The 21,816-nt window shown below is 40.2% G+C and overlaps 1 protein-coding gene and 1 long non-coding RNA gene across 2 annotated transcripts; one reads left to right on the top strand and one right to left on the bottom strand.

Moving 5' to 3' along the window:
* Positions 1-1,359: 1,359 nt before the first annotated feature.
* adgrg4b (adhesion G protein-coupled receptor G4b) lies at positions 1,360-21,816 on the bottom strand. The gene is made up of 27 exons (XM_080307694.1): positions 21,336-21,816; positions 20,902-20,963; positions 20,711-20,756; positions 20,506-20,534; positions 20,073-20,227; positions 19,034-19,240; positions 18,873-18,946; positions 18,667-18,734; positions 18,524-18,560; positions 18,406-18,428; positions 18,037-18,197; positions 17,822-17,951; positions 16,845-16,945; positions 16,491-16,695; positions 16,243-16,408; positions 15,415-15,561; positions 15,193-15,318; positions 15,055-15,100; positions 14,865-14,968; positions 13,812-13,933; positions 13,252-13,520; positions 12,536-12,653; positions 4,550-4,628; positions 3,409-3,610; positions 2,611-2,712; positions 2,175-2,339; positions 1,360-1,649 (listed from the first exon to the last, which is right to left on the bottom strand). Exons 1-27 carry the CDS (start codon positions 21,447-21,449, stop codon positions 1,528-1,530), a joined length of 3,180 nt encoding a protein of 1,059 aa, XP_080163820.1. The 5' UTR covers positions 21,450-21,816; the 3' UTR covers positions 1,360-1,527.
* LOC113025790 (uncharacterized) lies at positions 4,700-12,096 on the top strand. The gene is made up of 2 exons (XR_013911743.1): positions 4,700-4,923; positions 5,041-12,096. It is a non-coding gene; the product is annotated as an uncharacterized LOC113025790 (long non-coding RNA).

The following is a 21,816-nucleotide window of genomic DNA, read 5'->3' as shown; positions in this document are numbered from 1 at the left end:
CCATAATTAGACTAATTATTCAGAAACATCATATGTTGATCAGAACAAAGGTGTCAGAATTTACACAAGCAAAATGGCACTCGCAGCCACGAAAAAATAAAGTGTGGTGATCTTTCCGTCTGTGAGCTGATTGAGGGATGGTTGTGGAGTTGTTTGGTTTGAGAACAGTTTCTGGCAAAAGAAATTAGGATAAAGATGAACACAGTGAGACTTCTGTCATCTTAAATTTAATACTTTTTTTTTTTCTTACACAAACTGTGTGGTACCACGGTTCATTGTCACCATGGCTCTACTCACCAGTTGCTTGGCAACCAACTCCTCCTTGGAACTGATGCAACTGCTCGTGTCTCCATAATTATAGGCTCTTTTACAATATTTAGCAAAAACAAAAACAATAGAATTGCATGAAAAACAATATCTAATGAAGCTGCAGCGATGCTTGCAGTTTAATTTGGTCTGACATCGCATGGATTGCATCTGTGGTTATCCTGAATTAAAGTACACTATGCTTAGACTGTGTGTAGTTGTGGTATATAACAGCTGCTTAAAACTTTGGGATCACTTTCCAGTTGACCTGATTCTGAAATAAAAGCATATTTGTTTTATGTTTTTTAATCTAAAATAACATTTAAGCAGAGAAGAATTCTGAATGACATTTATTTATTCTAAATTATTGAGGATTTTAATGGAATAACTAAATACACTTTGTTTCTGTGGTCCAGTGACATTCTGGGTTACCTACATGTATATCATTTAAAACGATCATTAGAAAAATAATTTGCTCAGCAGAAATTGGTTATGCTGGTTAAAACATTGATTTATCTGGCTTGTTATGTGTGTACAGTATCAGCCTTTGGGTTGGGTTATAGTCTCAAATAAACAAACTTTTTTTCTGAAGCATATCTCCGTTACGGTTCTAATAATTTAGTCAATGTGGGAAAGTGCCGAATAACTAAAGATTTTGTACGACGCTGTGCTCGCCTTTATTCTCAGAACAACACAAAGGAGGGAAAAAAAGAGGCACCAGTACTCAACTGATCAAGAGCAGAAGAGCATCACAGTCCTTAGACTGAGTAACAGATCATCAGCAGGCAGCCTCATTAAATGTTACCCGCAAGTACCGTATCGTGCTGGTTAAGAAAGGGACTGTGGAAACTTGACTGTGGGTCTTGGTTATTTTTTTTCCTTTTTGTTGTTTTTTTACGCTTATCCTCATGGAATAACTTTCATTTTGTAAAATATGTCCACTCTGGAAAGTTTCAGAATTTAAAAAAACACAACATGTCATTCACACAGTTTGATGCTGCAGACACACAAATCGCTACAATAATTAAACACGATAAAACTGCATTAGGTTGAAGCAGTGCTGTATTAGTGGTAGTTGCTAAACATTGAATCAGTTGACATTATTGATTTATTTAATAATAAATATTTGCAAAATTTCTGATCAGTTTCATGTTACATGGCTAAAAACACTAAGACAAATCTTTAGTGGTAGTCAATGTGTTGCGCTCTTCTTTATTCTTGCTAGTGAAGCACGTGATTCCTCCAGCCAGGTGTTGGGCTCACCCCTCTGCAGGAAGGCGGACCTCCCGGACCCAAAGGGCTTCTCTGAGGTTGAGGAAGCGCCAACGAATTCATAAAAAGGCCTACAAGATAATTAAACATCTGTGAGCAATTCAGAGGTGTGAAAAACCTGTGTGTGTGAGAAGAATGTATACCTGGGAGTTTAAACTGAAACTGAGCTGTCAGATGGTTGACGGAAACCTTTTTAAGGAATAACAGACATGTCCTTTTACTTCTGTCTAAACCAGCTTAATTACAAAGCCTGGTAATTACTTAACGTCAGTGCAGTCTCATTAATGTAAGCAGTGACCTTCAGTGTGAATTTTGGCAGCTGAATGCAACGGTGATCGGTGATCATCGTTTTACTTTAAGGAGCCTGAATCTAAACAGGATGAACTGTAACTTTTAATTGTAAGCTTAAATGTCTTATAACAGATTAGAACCAAGGAAGTTTAATGTCAACAGAGGAAAGTCCACCGAAGAATGAACGTCTCGCTGAAATGTCATCATGTACTTAATTTATCTTGCTCATGATAAGTGTACTGAAATGTCTTGACCGAATCATAGTTATGAGTTTAGTCAGGACGTGTGGTGCCTAGTTTTCTCACCCAGATCTGGTCTCTTGCAGGATGAATCTCGCTGGCTGTAGTTGGAGGAAGCTGACGTGCTATCTGTGGAGGAGGACTTAGTTGAGCCGACTGATGGTCTTATTGCTCCCGGAGGATTTGTTTTGGGCTTTGCCTGAGCTCCAATCGAAGCAGAGTTGCTCCATTCTGGACAACAGTGGCAGACAAGTAATATAAGTGAAGCCCAAAGTAGAGTTTGCTGCTTTGCTTTCATTGCAAGTTACCCCATAAGTTGAACTTTTAACAGCACCAAACAAAACAAACAGATTTGTTAGATTGAGTGTGATCGAGTCTTTGCATAGTATCAGTATCATGTACTAATTTCAGTACTACTTTATGAGCCTCGACAAAAAGGTTGCCATAAAAGTAACTGAACTGAATTGATGAGGTCACACTGTGTTACGTGTGGGTCTCATACCAGAGTGCTCCTCAAGTCGAAAACGGCCAAAGCAGAGGTGAATCCTCCACTGTTTCCTGACATTCTCCTTCATTAAACAGTGGAAGAAGAATATGAAAAGTCCTGCAGCAAATAGAAAAGTAAGAAAAGGTCGTGAGCTCAAGATTAGATAAGATCTGGGTTTGAAGCTCTTTGTTCCTCGCGCAGGTATTTCTAATTTTCTCTGGAATAATTTCATATAGAGAAGTAAACAGCGGTGGTTGCTTCACTCATACAAAAGAAAGTATTATAAGAGAGATCAGTAGAGGTGAAAGCTGTTGTGATATGGTTGCATCATTTGGCTGTTTGAAATCTTCCTTTTCATCTTTTTTTTTTTTTTTTTCCTCATCCGAGCTTCTTTTGAACTCCGGTTGCAAAGCGGGTTGTTGTGGAAAACTGCACACGTGGTTAGCAAAATTTCACACAATAAATAAATCCACAACAACACCCAAAAGGTAGTCTTCTTAAAAGTAAAGCACCATCTTTTTACAAGTCCGTGCATGTTTATAATGTTTGATCTTTGGCATATTACACTATCCTTACTTCTCAAAATTGTTTTGACTGACTGAAAAGAAGAACTAACACAGCCAGATGTTCATGTCAGCTAATAAAGACACACTTGGCTGACCGAGACGTTAAGTATTCAAAAAAACCTCAACAGATTGAGGCTAAACAGTTACTTATATGGTAAAAATAAGCTTGATGACTTTCAAACTTAAAATAAAATTCTATCTGGACGTTATCGAGCTTTCATTAACTGCCTCTGTACAAAAGGACAACCTTGCAGGCTGTTGAGTCCAGAGAACAGATACAGCAGAACTATTCTGCCTGGCCCCCAGCCAAAGAAGCCAAGAGTCCATGTTAGCCCCAGTAACAAGGTTAGACTGGCAACTCCTTTCAAGTCCTGCATGACTCCACTCCTGGTCCCCGCCGGGCTGTTGGCTCGCATACGTCGAATCTGGATTAGAACCACCACAAAAACCTAAGAGGAGATTGAAAAGAAGCCTCAGAGTGGTTGGATTACAGGCACATGGTAAAAGGGTCAAAAGCAAATTTACACAGTAATAAAGAATGTGTCTAATATGAAGGGGGTTTTTTTCTAACTCCACCAGCCACTTTGTTAGATAAAACTGTTCAGCTGCTCATTAATGCAAATGTCTAGTCAGCCAATCACATGGCAGCAGCTCAGTGCATTTAGGTATGTAGACATGGTCAAGGCAACCTGCGGAAATTCAGGCTGAGCATCAGAATGAAGATTTCTGATGATCAGTTCTGATTATCATAATTTGGTATAAACAACATTAAAGCATGGATCCATCCTGCGTTATATCAACAGTTCAGGCTGCTGGTGGTGTAAGGGTGTTGGGAATATTTTCTAGGCACACTTTGGGCCACTTCGTACCATCTGAGCATCATTCAAAGGCCACAAGTTGCTTGAGCATTATTTCTCACCATCTCCATTCCTCTTTGATCACAGCGTACCCATCTTCTCATGGTTGCTGCAGCAGGATAATTCACCATGTCAAAAATTTCTGAAAATTTCAAACTGGTTCCTTAAACATGGCAGTGAATTTATGGTTCTTAGATGGCCTTCACAGTCACCAGGCCTCAGTGATCACCAGATTAGGTAAAACGTAAGATTGACATCATGGACACGCAGCTGACAAATCTGCAGCAATTGTGTGATGCTGCCATGTCAATGGATACCAAAATGTTTCAGGAATCTTTCCAGCAACTTGTTGAATTTGTGCCACAAAAAATGTTTCTGAAGACAAGTTATCCAGTCTGTACTGATTATCAAAAACGTTGCCTGTTAAATCCTGATATAGAAACAAATGAAAAATGTTGAATTTAAAAGGAATAAGGAGAACACATAACAATCTGACAAGTAAAATCTTTAATGAAATGTGAAATGATTTACCCCGGTGTTGAAGAGAAAGATGAACACAGCGTAGGCAACCACAGACACATAAAATGTCACATCGTCCTGGAGCCAGCAGCTGGGAGGGTGACAAACAGGAAAAAGACAGACGAGGCATTAGTAGACGAGATCAGTGAACACGATGAATGATCAGTGTAAATGTCCAGTTTTGTTTATTGATCTAAGCCTGAACAGCTACGCGTAGTGTCCAGTAGAGGGCTCTGTTGTTTAGTTAGCGGCAAGCTGCACTTCCAGCTCAGACCGGGTTTTGTGGCGCACATGTCCGGGTAGGCAGCTCTCAATGAAGCGTGAAGCAGCGTGATACCGGACTCTAGCAAAATTAACAATTTGCAGCCCTTGGAATGCGGAGCGAGGTACATGTTTTAAGTTGTATTTGTTTGCTTAACTGATATTTTGTTGTATTTTCTGCATTATTTGAGTTCATATTTGTAATAAGCGTCTAAGAAAATGTATTTTGTGTTTCTGTTTAGTTTTCACGGTGCATTGGTGCACCTCAGCACTGTTAGATTCTGAATGAATCTCAAAGTAAAAATTACTGCACCCGTCGAGGCTCTCTCTATTTCTTCCTTGGTCCGAGGGACTGCTACAGTGAAAACTCGATCGCTGAGTGAAGGCTACTTGCTAGCTCCCATGCCAGATGAGTGCAGCCCGTGCCACGAGGTGGGTCCGTGTGTCAGCTGTGAGATATTTCTACACCAGTCAAGATCATCTTTGCTTCGTCGCCTACCTCCCCTTTGAACTCTGATGGTTACTTTACGAAGGTGCAGGTATTATGCCCATTAAGGACTTTGCTGATAACAAAGTTAAAATGTCTGCACACTAATTCAGAGTTACTTGCCTTAAATATTTTTGTGGTTAAAGGTATACTGCATTGCACTGAGTAATTACAATCTTTAAATTGTATGGGTTTATTCTTCTTGAAAGTAACGTATATCAGCGGTATTTACAGTTACATTTTGTCTAATATGTGGGTGCTAATCTGTTTATTTATGTGATGTAAACGTCTGATGTGAGCATTGTTTCCAAAAGTAACACTCACGTAAGTTTAAGTCCAGACGTTATCGCATAGAGCAACATACACATTACAGTAACAAAATGTTGAACGCTGCTGAAGAAGCCGACGACTCAGAGCAACAAGGAGTAAGATCCAGCAATCGTGAAAGGCATTTAACTGAAAAGGGAAAAGAAATGCAGGAATATGAGGCAAAGAAAAATGAGAAGGCATTTAACAAAGCTTATGACACTTGGAAGAAGGCAGCTAAAGAAATCAGAACAAAGCTGAAAACTTTCTGCTCACCTGAAGAGCTAAACAATGCCAGTCATGACATAAGAGACAAGCACGCTGTAGTACAACAGCATTATGAACCCATTCGCCGCAGCCAATCCATGACGCCCGACATTGTTAAGCGAATGGATGCTTGTGCAGTGCTTACAACTGACATTTGTGAAGTTGTTGCTAAACGACAGGAAAATATCGATCAGCTCTTTAACGATCGCCTTGAAAAGGAAAGAGTACGAGTGATGTTAAACAAAAGGGACTATGGTTCTGTGTTTGGTGATACAAAAACTGAAACGTCGTTCCCAGAGGGTTCAGTTGCACGCTCAAAGGCAGATTCTACTGGCAGTCGTGAGGTGGAAGCAGAAGCTGAACTTGCAGCCAAAGTGGAACAAGCAAAGGCCACACAAGAAATATTGGCACAGGAAACCAAGATCAGCCAAATGGAAAATGAGTGGAAAATAAAGGAAGTGGAAACAAAGGCAAAGTTGGAGGAGGAAAAGACTAAACTTCAACAGTTAAAGGCAGACAGCGAAGTGAAAGTAGCAGCTGCACGAGTAAGAGCCCTTAGCGCTCAAAATGACATTGAAAGCCATGATCAAGTGTCCTGCTACAACTTAGAAAATTCCGCAAATCTCCCCAACATCGCACCACGGCTCTCTTTAAATCCACAAGCACCAACATTTAGACCTCACAATACTACTCCAGAACGTGAAGAACTTAGCTTAGTTCAAGCCCTCGCCAGCTCTCTTACCCTAAACAGGCTTCCTGTACCTGAGCCCACCATCTTTAGTGGCGACCCCCTAAAGTTTATGGATTGGAAGGTATCCTTTATGGCACTAATTGGTGACAAACCTTTACCTGTGTGTGAGAAAATGTTGTATCTAAAGAGCTATCTTGCAGGTGAAGCACGAAAGGCAGTAGAGGGATATTTTTTCCGCAACAGTGAGCAGGCATACGCAGGCATTTGGAGCGTTTTAGAGGAAAGGTATGGCAGCCCATTTGTTATTCAAAGAGCCTTTAGGGCTAAACTCACAAAATGGCCTAGAATAGCTGCCAATGATCCTAAAGCACTGAGGGAGTTTGCAGATTTTCTCCAAAGCTGTGCAGAGGCTATCCCTCAAGTCAAAGGCCTAGAGATCCTTAATGATTGTGAGGAAAATCACAAGCTTCTAAGAAAACTGCCTGAGTGGATAGTGCAGAGATGGAGCCGCATTGTGGTGGAGGAGCTAGACAAAAGCCAAGACTACCCCAACTTCGCTCGCTTTACAAAGTTCATACAAAATGAAGCTACAGTAGTTTGCAATCCTGTTGCCTCACCATTCCTAATAAACGAAAGGGCATCAGAAGAGCGGCACGTTAAAAGAGCGAAGGCACTCAGTACTACCATCCAACCAAAGTCTCCACCAATCCCAGTATCTACTTCTAGACCTAAACCCCCATGTTTGTTTTGCAAAGAAGAATCGCACGGCATAGCTAAGTGTCCTGCTTTTGCAGCGAAAACTAGTGATGACAAGAAAGTTTTCATTCAAGAAAATCGTCTCTGCTTCGGGTGTTTGAGAAGGGGTCATGTAACCAAAGAATGCAGAGGACGTCACTCCTGTAGTAAGTGTGGTCGGCGTCACCCCACCTGTCTACACACAGAAAGAGTGAATGAACCTAAAGAAAGGAAAACTGAGGATTCTAAATCCCCAGATGAAGGTGCAAACAAGGAAGTGCATAATGTTATGACTCATGTACTAACAAGGAAACTATCTTCCACATCCAGCATAGTACCAGTATTTGTGTCAGTTGCATCTGAGCCTGAGAAAGAAATACTTACATATGCCCTGCTTGATACCCAGAGTGACTCATCCTTTATTTTAGAGGATTTGGCCTTAGAACTAAATGTAGACGCCCAACCAGTGCAGTTAAAGCTTAGCACCATGACTTCCGTCGACACAGTCGTTGCAAGTAAACTTGCCAACAACTTACAGGTGCGTGGGTTTGATTCTGAGACTCGTGTCCCAATAGAACACATCTACTCTCGTGACTTTATCCCAGTTGACAAGTCTCATATCCCTACCAAGGAAACGGCACTTCAGTGGCCACACCTTGAAGGCTTAGCTAACAAGTTACAGCCATTACAGAACTGTGAAGTAGGTCTATTGATTGGTTATGACTGCCCATCAGCACTAGCCCCCCTAGAGATCGTCACAGGCAAAATAAACGAACCTTTCGCACAAAGAACCCTACTAGGATGGAGTATTATTGGTTCTGGTAATCCTCACCTAGACAGAGAAGGTAACCAGAGTTACGTGCACAGGATCACAGTCAAAGAAATGCCCATACCATCAGCCACAGATGTACTCAAAGTCCTAGAGACTGACTTTAATGAGAGAAACTATGAGGATAAGTATGTATCACAGGATGATGTTCGCTTCATACAAATCCTCAGTGATACAATAAAACAAAGACCAGATGGGCACTATGAGATGCCGCTTCCCTTCAAGGGCAATGATCCACCAGCGCTTCCCAACAATAAGAAGCTAGCCACAGTCCGACTGCAACACCTGAAGAAAAAGCTAAAGGCTGATAAACAGTATCATGAACATTACTGTTCCTTTATGAGAGACATTATCAGCAGTGGTGATGCAGAATTAGCCCCCCCTTTGTCTGAAGGCAAGACTGCATGGTACATCCCACACCATGGGGTATATCACCCGAAAAAACCAGCCAAGCTAAGAGTCGTCTTTGACTGTTCAGCAAAATTTCTCGGTGTCTCATTAAACGACACTCTTCTCACAGGTCCAGATATGATCAACTCATTGGTGGGGGTACTCTGTCGTTTCAGAAAGGAAAATGTAGCCATAATCTGTGATATCGAGAGAATGTTCCACCAGTTCTCTGTTTGTCCAGACATGCGCAACTATCTGAGATTTCTGTGGTGGCAGGATGGACAATTAGACAAAGAACCCAGAGAATACAGAATGGCTGTACATCTATTCGGTGCCAGTTCATCCCCTGGATGTGCTAATTTCGGCCTGAAATATTTGGCACAACAGTACAGAGCAGACTATCCTAAGGCCTCAGAGTTTGTTGAACAGAACTTTTATGTAGACGATGGTCTAACTAGTGTCCCATCAGTTAAAGAGGCACAAGAACTCATCACCGAAACACAAGCACTTTGTAGACTTGGCGGTCTACATCTGCACAAGTTCAACTCAAACCAAAGTGATGCGCTTTCCCAGCTGGAACCCTCAGACAGAGCAGACACCACAGAACCGCTCGATTTCAAACCTGACACAACAGCTGAAGGCCATGTGCTCGGCATCCAGTGGTCAATCAAAAATGACACTTTCAGTTTCAAAATAAACACTAAGGACCAACCTCCTACTCGCCGGAGCATACTGTCAGTGATCTCATCCCTGTACGACCCACTAGGGTTCGTAGCTCCCTTCACCTTAAGAGGCAAAGGTATCCTACAGGAACTGTGTCGCAGAGGCATTGAATGGGATGACCCCCTTCCTGACAACTTACGCTCACGGTGGGAGGACTGGAAAGATGGGTTGGAAAGACTAAAATCGGTTGCAGTGCCTAGATGTTACCACCCACCAGAACTAACAGACATTGTAAAGGTGGAACTGCACCACTTTTGTGATGCTAGTGATTTAGGATATGGTGCATGCTCCTATATTAGGTACCTCAGCAACGAGAAGGTCCACTGTAGTCTTGTTATGGCTAAGGCAAGAGTCGCACCTACCAAGGTCACAAGTATCCCGCGATTAGAACTCTCAGCCGCAGTCACATCAGCTAGAATGAGCAGCATGCTAAAAGCAGAGCTTCAGATGTGCATTAATGAAGAGTTCTTTTGGACTGACTCCCAAGTAGTCTTAGCTTATATTAACAATGAGGCACGACGGTTCCACGTCTTCGTTGCCAACCGTGTTCAGTTAATTAGGCAAACTACAGATCCCAGACAGTGGCACTACATTGACACAGCTCAGAATCCTGCAGATTACGCCTCTAGAGGGCTCAGTGCATCAGAAATCATGTCAACATGTTGGTTGTCTGGTCCAAAGTTTCTGTGGGAACATGACATTTCATATGCACCCAGCCCCTCAGCTGTGTTGTTAGTAGGGGATCCAGAAGTCAAAGCAGTCAAAGCTCTCACAACTCAAACAAGTGAACAAGACAATATCCTCAGCCGTTTGTCAAGGTTTTCAAGCTGGTCAATGCTCCTTAAAGTGGTTGCAAGGATAAAAAGATTGAGATCCAACAAAGCCCAGTATGGAAACTTTGTAACAGTAGATGAACGGAAAACAGCTGCTGACACAGTAATAAAGCTCCTTCAGCAGCAGGCCTTTTCTCAAGAGATGGAAGTGTTGAAGGTGGGAGATAACCTTCCGAGTTCAAGTCCCCTGTTTAGAGTAGATCCAGTACTAGATCAAGGACTTCTCCGTGTTGGAGGAAGACTGAAGAAGTCAACACTCTGTCAGGGACTTAAGCACCCCATCATCCTCCCGAAAGACCATCACATTACAAAGTTGATCATTGCTCATTTTCATGCACAGATTTGTCATCAAGGTAGAAGCCAAACTCTCATGGAAATCAGATCGAACGGATTTTGGGTGATTGGTGGGAGCAAGGAAGTTGCAAAACTAATAAGTAAATGTGTTCAATGTCGAAAACTAAGACGTTCACCAGAAGAACAACGCATGTCTGAACTTCCAAAGGAACGAGTTGAAATCTCAGATCCTTTCATGTATTGTGGAATGGACTGTTTCGGACCATTTGTCACAAAACAAGGTCGCAAAGAGCATAAAAGATACGGACTCCTCTTTACGTGTCTTTCCTCACGTGCAGTCCACATTGAGATGCTTGAGGATCTTTCTACTGACTCTTTCATCAACGCTCTGAGATGTTTCATCAGCTTAAGAGGAGCTGTTTGTAAGTTGTACAGTGACCAGGGTACAAACTTTATTGGAGCCAAAAATGAGCTAAGAGAGTCTCTTAAACAATGTGACATGGATGCCTTAGAAGCATTCCTTGCCAATAAACAGTGTGAGTTCGTCTTCAATGCCCCATCTGCTAGCCATGCCGGAGGTGTGTGGGAACGACAGATTCGAACCATCCGCAATGTTCTCAATGCCACCATTGCTCAATGCCAAGGCAGGCTGGATGACAGCTCTCTAAGAACTCTATTCTATGAGGCGATGTTTATAGTTAATGGTCGACCACTGAGCGTCGATGGAATCAATGATCCTAAATCTCCTGAACCTCTAACTCCAAATCACCTCATATTGATGAAATCAAAGGTTGCACTGCCTCCACCAGGAAAGTTTGTGAAAGAGGACTTATATGCAAGGAAACGTTGGCGCAGAGTCCAGTATCTCACTGAGCAGTTTTGGAGTAGATGGAAAAGAGAGTACCTTCTGAACATATCTATGAGACAGAAATGGCACCTACCACGTCGAAATCTTAAAGTCAATGACATAGTCATTATCAAAGAAGACATGCTTCCCAGAAATCAGTGGCAACTGGCTCGAGTGGTTGAAGCACCAGAAGAAGATGACGGTTTGGTCCGCAGAGTCAAGCTTCAAGTTGGCGATCGAGGCTTAATAAAGAAGCAGAGAACAGCACACAAACCTCACGTAGTTGAGCGACCTGTTCAAAAGCTTGTAGTTCTATTAGAAAATAACTAATTGATGTTTCAATCAATACTTTCACATCAGGCGTATTTTGCGAAAGTTTATTGATGATGTATTTGAAATTGTGTTCGTTCTTGTAGTAATGTCCATATGTTAAAGCTGGAAATCATGTAAAGAATGTTGTTTGTTATACATGATTTGGTGGGAGTGTAAATGTCCAGTTTTGTTTATTGATCTAAGCCTGAACAGCTACGCGTAGTGTCCAGTAGAGGGCTCTGTTGTTTAGTTAGCGGCAAGCTGCACTTCCAGCTCAGACCGGGTTTTGTGGCGCACATGTCCGGGTAGGCAGCTCTCAATGAAGCGTGAAGCAGCGTGATACCGGACTCTAGCAAAATTAACAATTTGCAGCCCTTGGAATGCGGAGCGAGGTACATGTTTTAAGTTGTATTTGTTTGCTTAACTGATATTTTGTTGTATTTTCTGCATTATTTGAGTTCATATTTGTAATAAGCGTCTAAGAAAATGTATTTTGTGTTTCTGTTTAGTTTTCACGGTGCATTGGTGCACCTCAGCACTGTTAGATTCTGAATGAATCTCAAAGTAAAAATTACTGCACCCGTCGAGGCTCTCTCTATTTCTTCCTTGGTCCGAGGGACTGCTACAATCAGTGTGGTCGTATTTGAACCTTCTGCAACTAATGAAAACATCTTACTGACTTATCATTCTTGAATCATGTGTTTGGATAGCCCGAGAGTGTAATACCATGTTACATGACTTCCAATATGACATCAGATCAGCTTGATCTGGCTGAAAATAAAATGTGAAGGAAATGGTTTTATCTATTTTTGAAGATTTGTGGTTTTACATCATGGATTTGCTTTTGTAATTGGAGAAAATATGTTGTGATATTCATTTTTTTCCAGCTAAGAGATAGATATAGATTCTTTAGATATAGAGAGAGATTCTATGTGAAAGCTGAATGAAACCTTCAACTCTCTTCAGATCATCAAGTATGTATCAAGATATGAAAAATGAATAAAAGATGAATCCAAAACTCACAAGTTATCAGAGTTGTCCAGCAGCTGTAAGGTAGAAGAAGAAGTGTCTGTGTAGATGTGACTGCCGTAGGCCTCTTTGTTCACGATGAGCACCAGGATGCAAATCACCAGAGGAAGCCCTGGATGGAGATTTCAAATACATACAAGTATGTATGTACTTACAATGTCATACCCTCAGAAAAACAAACAGAAAATATAATTGCTTTTAAAATTAACCCTTTTTGTTATATAAAAATAGCTGTCTAATGTAATGCACTTTTAGAATTGTTGATGATCATATTAAAAATACCCAAACTCTTAAGTAATCGCTGTGAGGCTATACTTTAGGTGTCACACTGCTCAAAAAGCTCCTTGTCAGGCAGTTTATTCTCTTTATGATTTCAGAAAGAGGGGAAATCATTAATATGGCCCAGTTCCCTCCATCTGCTGTTTAAATTTTGATTTTGTGAGGTGCAGCCAATCAGAAGGTGACCTAAAGGGAGAGGAGCAAAATGGTTTAATACTCTGCACTGGGGCCCAGTATATGATAAAGATTATTTTGGAACCATGACTCATGCAGAGCATCTCTGCTAGAGTCTAACGATCTAGAGATGGACCTGGAAATGAGCATAATGCGTCCCATTAGAGATTTTTATGAGCTGTCATCACACCATATAAGTAATAATGTTTTCTGTGTTGCCATTAACTAAAATTCAGTCATGCAAAAATGTGACTCACCCCATCCCAGAAAACAAAACTTGAGCATATAAGAGGGCACGTAGGCGTTGAATACTTTAACAAGGGCAAAGTACATGTTAACGGCCTCTAATCCCATCCAGGTGAATGATGCAAGCAGGAAGTAGTGCAGGGTGGAGGCCACAGCCACGCAGAGAGGGTACAGACCCCAGGAGGACAGCCAGGAGTTGACCAGAAACACCAGATTCAAGCCCAGCAGGGCCAGAGAGAGGTTGATGAGAATCTGAGAGGGGTAGTCTCTACGAAGCTTTCTAAGAGAGATATAGACATCGTGGAGAAAGTCGAGATACTTTTGTGCTACATGTAGATACACGTACAGAAAAACCTTTAGCAGTGAAGTAAACTCAACAAACCTGAGAAATGCATGCATTAAAATACCACCATGACAGTGAAACTTCAGCATATCCTTTGCTGTTTTCTAACACTGAAAACAATGTGTGCCTCACTTAAAACAATAGTTTTCCTCATACATTTGAATTGGTGTTGACAGGCCTGTAGTAGCACCCACAGATCTGTGCTGCATGTAAGCAGAAAACGCTTACTCGAAAGCCGTGTACGTGAGAACGGTAATTCCCAAGAAGAGTGACGAGACTCCACAACCAAGATAGGTGATAATGGTCAGGATCTGCTCATTAGCAGGGTCCAACTGAGTCCTGGCGACATCCTGGAGACATGGAGACGTTTGGTTACAGGGCTGTATTTTCCAGTGTGCATTATTAGCTCTTGGCTGATCCTGTTCCTAACTGTTCCCATATGCAAGTTTACTTTATGTAAACTTGCATAAAGCCCAGCATCTGTCTAACCACTACTACACTGAAACACTTTTACTATCTCTAGCACTTATAGTAAAATTAGTTTCATCATAGCTCAGTGATAAAGTATAGGAATGGGGTTTTATGTATTTTTATTGTGTTTAATTATATAGGGGAAAAAATCTGACATTAATTTATGTAAAGGAAACAACTTGTTAATCAAATAATTTAAAGTGGTTAAAAAAATCCTCTTCGGTAGGCATTCATTACTCTGTAGGCTGAAAGCCACAGAGTAATGAATAAGGGACACTGGTCTGCACCACAGAAACCATGGAATAATTAGCGAAATAAGTAAATCTTTTTAAATAAAATGTATTAGAAATTAATTATAGATTCAATACGTTATGTATTTATTTCAATTTTTAATTAATTACAGACACGTTTAATTATTTAATGATGAATTTATTCATTTAATTTTGGCGTTCTTGGTACTGAATAGCCCAGGAGGCATTTCTCATATTTATTATTATTAATAATGGTGCAATTGTTGCAAAACAGCAATCCCATTACAGTATATGTTGTCGGGAGTTACTCGAACATAATGAACTGTTTCAAACTTTTCTTTGCAGTAGTTTATTTTTAAATATTATTCCTTTAGTGCCCTCTGCTGGTTAAGCCTGGTCAAAGCATATTGACACCACTGCAATTCAGTTTGATACAAGAAAAAGAAAAACATAATTAGTAGTGTGTGTATTGTTGCTGCTGTTACCAAAACTTTAAAGTGCTCTGCCAAAATGTGCTTTTTAGGAAACAGAAAAACAATATTAAAGTAGTAGTTTGTACCAGAAGAACTCCAAAGTGTGTGAGATGATCACACAGGCAGGTTGTGTAGTAAGGGCTGCTGTTGTATTTCCGACATCCATAATTGTCCCAGTCTCCTTGTCCATCTGCATGAGAAGAGTAATGTTTAATGTGGCCCGCTTCTTCCAGAGTTGATTTGATTTGGAAGAATAGGACTGAGATCAGGACGTACTGTTTTTATTGAAGTTCCAGTACACACACTCGACCTGCTTGTAAGGCTTAATCAGAGACAAAAGAAACATTAATGCATTCATTGATTAAAGGTGCTTTCATTACACGCAGTGTATATTGATAGAACAACCTCTCCTACTGTGTTTGGTATAAGATGTTGGAGTGTGACTTCAATATCTTCTTCCAGGTCTTTGATTGGACAGCTGGCGTTGGTCACACTGGCTGCCACCACAAAAGTGTTGAGGGTCTGATCTATTTGTCTCCCCTGAAGTTAAAACACAGTACATATGAATAACATGTTTCACTAATAAGCATCTAGGAGCAATTCTTCACAAAGAAGTGGCTTCATAGAAAATACCACCTTAAAGAGCGACGCGATGGCGTAGAACTGAAACTGGATTCTCGGTCGGGTCTGATTTGGGGCTTGTTGGGGGAAGCAGTGCTGCAGGGCAGATGGGAGGGAGATGAAAGCCAGTGTGCTGTTGAGGGGATACCTGTTGATAAAAATCTATAAAGACAAATTTTCTTAATTCTTTTTAAAGCTCAGGCAACATGTTTCAGCTAACAGCACCGTTGATTTCTGAGATGCACTGCAGACAATTTGAGCAGCATTAATGCGGTAAGTACAGACTCATCTGTATGTTTGCTTAAATATCGCCAAGAAAGACAATGTTTAGTGTCAGTTTCAAGCTGCTGCAAACAGCACTGTTCAAAGCAATGACTGTAGAAAAGCCTACATTTATTGGTTCAAAGTAGCATGTTTTATTCCACATGTGGAAACCTTTTGTAACACCTGTTCACCTGCTTCTTAATGCAGACATTCAGTTTTATTTATATAGTTCCAGTTGACAACAACAGTGGCCTGTAGGCACTTTATATTATAACATAAAGACCCTACAATATTAGAGAGGAACCCCAACAAGCACAGGACTGCCCTATGAACAAGCACTTGGCAACATTGGGAAGGAAAAACTCCCTTTTAACAGGAAGAGACCTCCAGCAGAACCAGGCTCAGGAAGAGGAAGCAAGCTGCTGAGATGGAGCGAGGGGAGAGAGATGGGGCAAATGACAAAATATTAAATCAGCCAATCACATGGCAGCAGCCTTGTAGACATAGTCGAGTAGACCTGCTGAAGTTCGAAGCGAGCAACAGAATGAGGAAGAAAATTTACAGAGAAATTTTGCCGACCTCGGGTTTTTTGCCAGTAGCATCAGACGCCACTCCAATCATTAAACTGTTAAACTCTCCAGGAACTACATCCACCACTGCGATGCCGATGGCTGGAGCGACCAGGGTGGAGGAACCCTCATAACCCACTATCCTGTCTCCCATTGCTTCTGTAATATTCAGGATGCTGGAGAGAAAACAGAAGATTTTAGTGTCCCCACATCAGATTGTTGGAAAAGTTTATTTCTCGTTCTGCATTCATTCCTTACTTGTTAGTAAAAGGCACCAGGTTGCTCTCAGATTTCAGTATGTTTGAAATAATGTTGAGAAGAGCTTGGCCCAGCTCTGGTGTGACCACACTGACGTTAATGATGTCCTGCAGCTTGTTGAGGACTATCGTCAGTTCGTCATAGTTGAGTGTGGAGTGGTTACTCAGTAAGACTTCAATCATATCTACCACATCCTGAGCACTATCTGGAAGTTAAATGGCACAACTTGTGAAACAGGCATTTTTATCCCATTCTAACTTGTAACACAGCACATGTCTAATATGTAACAGGGTTTATGTTGGAAATACAGATGTTTGGGTAATTTTAGAGCTGGGAAAAAAGTCTGTGACTGACCGGCAGTTACACTGACATGGTACAGGTCAGGGATGGTCTCCACCACTGGACCACAGTCTTCCAGCTCTGGAGCCATCCAATGGGTATTGAGCTTGCCTTTACTGTCAAACAGAAGGTGGACAGAGGGAGAATGCATAAAAAAATCTGCAGAGAGTAAAACCTTTAACCTTTTTTTAAAATTTTCATCATCTGGTTATACTGCCACCTCAGCATGTTGCATATCAACATTTGCTAGCCGCACTCTTACTGGAAAATAAATGGCATCGGCTAACTACCCAACAACAGAAATGAGGTTAATTGGATGGATTGGTGACATTATGTGAGACCTCACACAGCTGTGAGCCATTTTGATTCTGAGAATTACCGATCATTTAACCTCTCATTAGTCACACTGAGGTCTTGATTAATGCATTTACAGCAGAGCCATCACTGAGTGTTGTGACACTGAGTCAACACGCAGTCTTTAGAACAGCAGTAAAGCCATATAAATGTATACCAACGGATGTGATTAATACTCAGACGTATCCATGTGTTAAATTTATCAGCCAGCCAAATACATAAAACACACAGCACACTTCAACTGTAAACATGAGGACAAATGTCAGAGCATGTGTACTTTAGCAGTGTTGGTCTAATAAATCTTTACTGCTGGATTGATTTCCATTACTTTAGCTGCAAATATCCAGGGCATCAAGAGGATGAAGCCCAGTAATTTTTTTAATGTTTTTTCACTAGTAAAGGTTTATATTGTTGAGTAGACAAATCCAGCAGCCCTGATAATTCTAAGCTTTTAAAAAAGTCACCTACATAGATGACGAAACCCACAGATTCATTGCAGCGAGTTGCCCAGCAGTCTTTCACACTATGCTGCTTTTAAACTCAACCATGTCACTGACCTGTTGCCATTTAATCACATATTTTGTGAGATGTTTCACTTGGACTACAAATGAAAAATGATTAACAGTCCGAGCTCTCACCAGTGTCGAGTGGCGTGGTGGTCCGGGTTCTTTGGGCACGTTTGATTGGCAGTTTCTCCTCCTGAAGTTTCAGGCCACACAAACAGGCCTTTCAGGGTTTGGCGCATTTCTGCATTGCACTTAAACGACACTGGAACAGTGAGATGTTTGAGAAAGAGATCAAAATGAGAAGATTTTCAGGGCTGGGTCCCCCCCCCTTTTTTTTTTAAACTCACATATCTGGCTTATCTCTATGTCCTCAGTGAGTATGGAGATGGACCCCTGATTATAAGGTGTCAGCAGTATGTTTCGTATCTTCTCTTCGATTTCATGTATGTCTGACTGCATCATGACTTGGACCTGGAAAATACAGCTCTCTCTTCTGGAAGTAACAGAGCTAAATATGGTTTGCAGAATGACAATGCGCTCATGTACATAGCAAATATAACATCATGATGTTATACTTTTTTAATATTATCTGCGTAAAGGCAAATAAAAATGAACAACGTAGCAGCCAGTTTCCTCCTCCTCCAGGCAGAATTTCAAATTTTTTGTTTATTGTAATCAGTTCTAAATAAAATTGTACGGAGACACACAAAGCTTACCTTGAAACTGTGTCTGCTAATACCTGGGAAAGAGTAAAAAGGATGAAGATGAAGCTTTCAGGGGAGAAACAGCCTTTTGGTTTAAGAAGTCACTGACATATTTTTTATGCTTACTTACTCTGGTAGGGTATTCTGACTGCAGCTTAGGATGATTTCTGGAAGTGAGATCAGTAACTTAAGTTGTTCAAATTGAAAGACCTTTGCGTTCATCAGAATGTGACATATTTCTGGAACTGGGTGAGTTGATGTGTGGTACTCTACCTTTGAGCTTTGGGGACCAGCTGAAATTCAAGCACTGTCATCAAGTTGTTTGGTAGGCTATTGTTGAGCTGTGAAGAGGAAGTTAGCATTCATTTTTACTGCATTACTTCTGCTGTCAGGATTTTACACCCCTATATTTAACCAGGTGAAGGAAAAATAGTTTCCTGTATCTTAAAATAAGAGCTTGGGTGTTCTGTAAGACTTACCCAGGACCTAAGGATCTGTTCTGAGTCACAGCCGCCTGTTATGGACACGTTCACCTTAACCTGAAAATACAGTTCTGCAAAGGAAATTGAGACAGATCAGAAAGTTTTCACCAAGTAATTTATGATGTCAGATGAACCGTACATGCAGTTGTGAAACTGACCGGAGACATTTTCAGGGTTTGTGGCAATGGTCATGGGCGTGGCTACGGTAGTAGAACTTGTACTTGTGATGATGCTTGTGGTTGGGGGTCTAAATTCGGTGGTAGAAAAGGGTGTGGAGGATGGTATTGTGGTTGTAGAGGTAATATTTGTCACCGGAGAAGGCTGTGTCATCGTACTGGAGCTGCTGGTTTCAACTAAGAAACCATCTGGAAGATGCATGTCAGAGACCCACAATGAGTTTTTCTGCAAATACTTCACAAGACCGCACACGTACAGTGCTTATTAATTGGTTAGACCAACACACAATGAACAGTTTATGCCACGTCTACTTTAAATGAACAATATTTGTTATTACAAAAATGTTGTTTCTGTAACGGTTAGTCCAAATGTATGCACAAACGCTTCAATCAAAATGATATTTGTTCATGTTAAAATATAGATAAATATATAAAAATGGAAATAAATATAAAAACACCCTTAAAATTTCATTTATTTCATTACTAATTAGATAAATTAATTTTTGTGATTGAGCGTTATGCACTCAAGAAAGTCCAGTTTGTCAATTAAAATTTGGGAATATAAATGTGAATTCAGTTTGATATTCCTCCTCTGTGTCTGCAGAAAAGCTGGAGAACATTAAAAACTTGCAAACTTAAACTGATTGCTTGTTGGTGCATATACCAAGGTAATGACCTAAAGCTACTGCAAAGCTTTGCAGAGATTATTCGACCAAGAAAACAGAATCTGAAATACTGAAACTAATGGAAAACTTGGGATTTATTGGATTCAAATAAAGATCACACAAACGTTTCATCCAAAGCAAGTTTCTGGAAAGAAAACTATTAAAAACTATTTGCAACAAAAGAGACTTTTGAAAAATACCAAATTTAAAAAAACAAGGCAAGACCAGGAAGAAACTGTTATGAAAGCCAAATGAGATTATAAAAAATATAAAGTTTTTTGGTTATTATGTACGAATAAGAACTATAATTAGTTTTTATTAACTATTATCAGTTTCTGTTGAGAATTGTTTCCTACCGACAGGTGTGGTGTGTATGTTTTCTGCATCAGCCCACAGCTGTAACAAACCACTGGGGTCGTTGTAGGGATTTTTAAGCCTCGTGGCTATTAGAGACTGCACATCTGCCACATCCACAGCAGGGATGACATTCACATATACGTTGCAGCGAAAACTACAAGGAAGACACAAAGTCATGCTTTAGATACCACGTTCTTATTCTCTTCTACAACAATGCTTTTCAGGTATTTCGATTATTTTGGGCTCTTTAACCAAAGTTAAAGCCCAACCAAGGTTTTTTTCTATTAAGATGAATGTTTTTCCCAGATTACAAAAATTTTTTGTTTTGTTTTATATACAAATGAAAGAAACATGTCTGTACATTAAAAAAAAAAAAAAAGTCAGATAGAAATCACACAATATTCTGGGAACTGTAACTCTCTACCATATTACCTGTTGACACTGGAGGGACTGAACCGCATCTGAAGAATAGAAGAACATTTAATACGTATGAAACAAGATGCTGATAAAGATGCTGTCCAGGTCTTACACTCCTACTGTCCTACTGGCCAAACAGACACAGCTATATTTGCATTAAGATAACATCCCCTCATACATACATCAACCTGATGCATCAGTTGAGCTCTGATGTTCTTACCAGCTGGTCTTCATATGGTGTTTTTACGAGGTCTTCTGTATTGGATCTGAAAATAAGAAAATCAAAGAAACTCAGTAACCTTATGGCCCATTTGTTCCTCCCCTCTGACATGTACTATAAAACAAGATTTAATTGTGTGACACACAGTGAGATTCAAATGAATTTTATTGCAAATGTAAATCATCTCCTACCTGGATAGTTCAAACACAGATACTATGTGTAAATAGATGTCGCTCGGCAGCTCCTGTCTGAGCTGCAGGAACAACAAAGAGCAGAAGGCAGTGTTATAGCCGCTGAGATTTACTGCTGCTGAATAAATGTAAAGTAAAGCCTGCACAGTATAATGAAGTCCAAAGCAGCAGGGTCTGGAATTTTTCAGAGAAATAAATGACGAGAAGTCTGACCCTACACAAATTCCCGCCACAGCACGCACAAAATTCCTGGATCCAAAACAATATCTGGATTGAGTCTGTGAATTTCTCTTCAGAATATATATTTTAAAAAATGGAATAAATGACATGAACTCATTGGTAGAGGTAATAAAAATAATTATTCTTATAACAGTTTTTCAAGAATTTAAAAATAGATGAATAAACATTTTTTTTTTAGTTTTTGTTTGTTTTACCCATTGGTGTGCGATGTCTCTGGCTGTGTAGATCTCAGTTTTGTTCTCATCCTGACGAACAATAGTAATTATCAGTTTCACTTGGTAAATGGACCATGCTGCCAAAGAGAACATAAAACTGCATTAAATGTTTGTAGATTTCATTTAAGACCATAAAAAAACAAGAGTGATAACTTTCAAGCCTACTTCAGTGTGTATATATTTATATATATATGTATTTTTTACAGTTTGACAGATTTTTTTCTTTATCTTATAAATATTTGAACCTGACCAATATACCACTGGGCTTGAAAGTAAAGGAGAGAAGGGAGAAATTGTCATATTATCTTAGTGAGGACTCATAAATAACTACAGATAACAAATGCTGAGAAATCTCTGGGTTTTTTTTGTCTGAATAAAGAAAAAAGTATCAGTCGATATATTGGATTATTGAATCACTAAATATCGGTATCAGTCTTAAAAATCCCCACATCACTCTGCC

Source organism: Astatotilapia calliptera, chromosome 10 (genome assembly GCF_964374335.1).
Source record: "Astatotilapia calliptera chromosome 10, fAstCal68.1, whole genome shotgun sequence".
NCBI classification, from domain to species: domain Eukaryota; kingdom Metazoa; phylum Chordata; class Actinopteri; order Cichliformes; family Cichlidae; genus Astatotilapia; species Astatotilapia calliptera.
Note: the sequence above shows the minus strand (reverse complement) of the source record. Positions and strands in the feature narration are given on the sequence as shown.

Bases quoted from the DNA above. Each gene is read 5' to 3' on its own strand.
- adgrg4b (XM_080307694.1), bottom strand. From the start codon at position 21,449: ATGTTCTCTTTGGCAGCATGGTCCATTTACCAAGTGAAACTGATAATT. The intron at 17,952-18,036 runs GTGAGTTTAAAA...TCACTGTTCCAG, and splicing joins CATAGAGATAAGCCAGATAT to TGTCGTTTAAGTGCAATGCA. The intron at 15,101-15,192 runs GTAGGAGAGGTT...TCTCTGATTAAG, and splicing joins AACATCTTATACCAAACACA to CCTTACAAGCAGGTCGAGTG.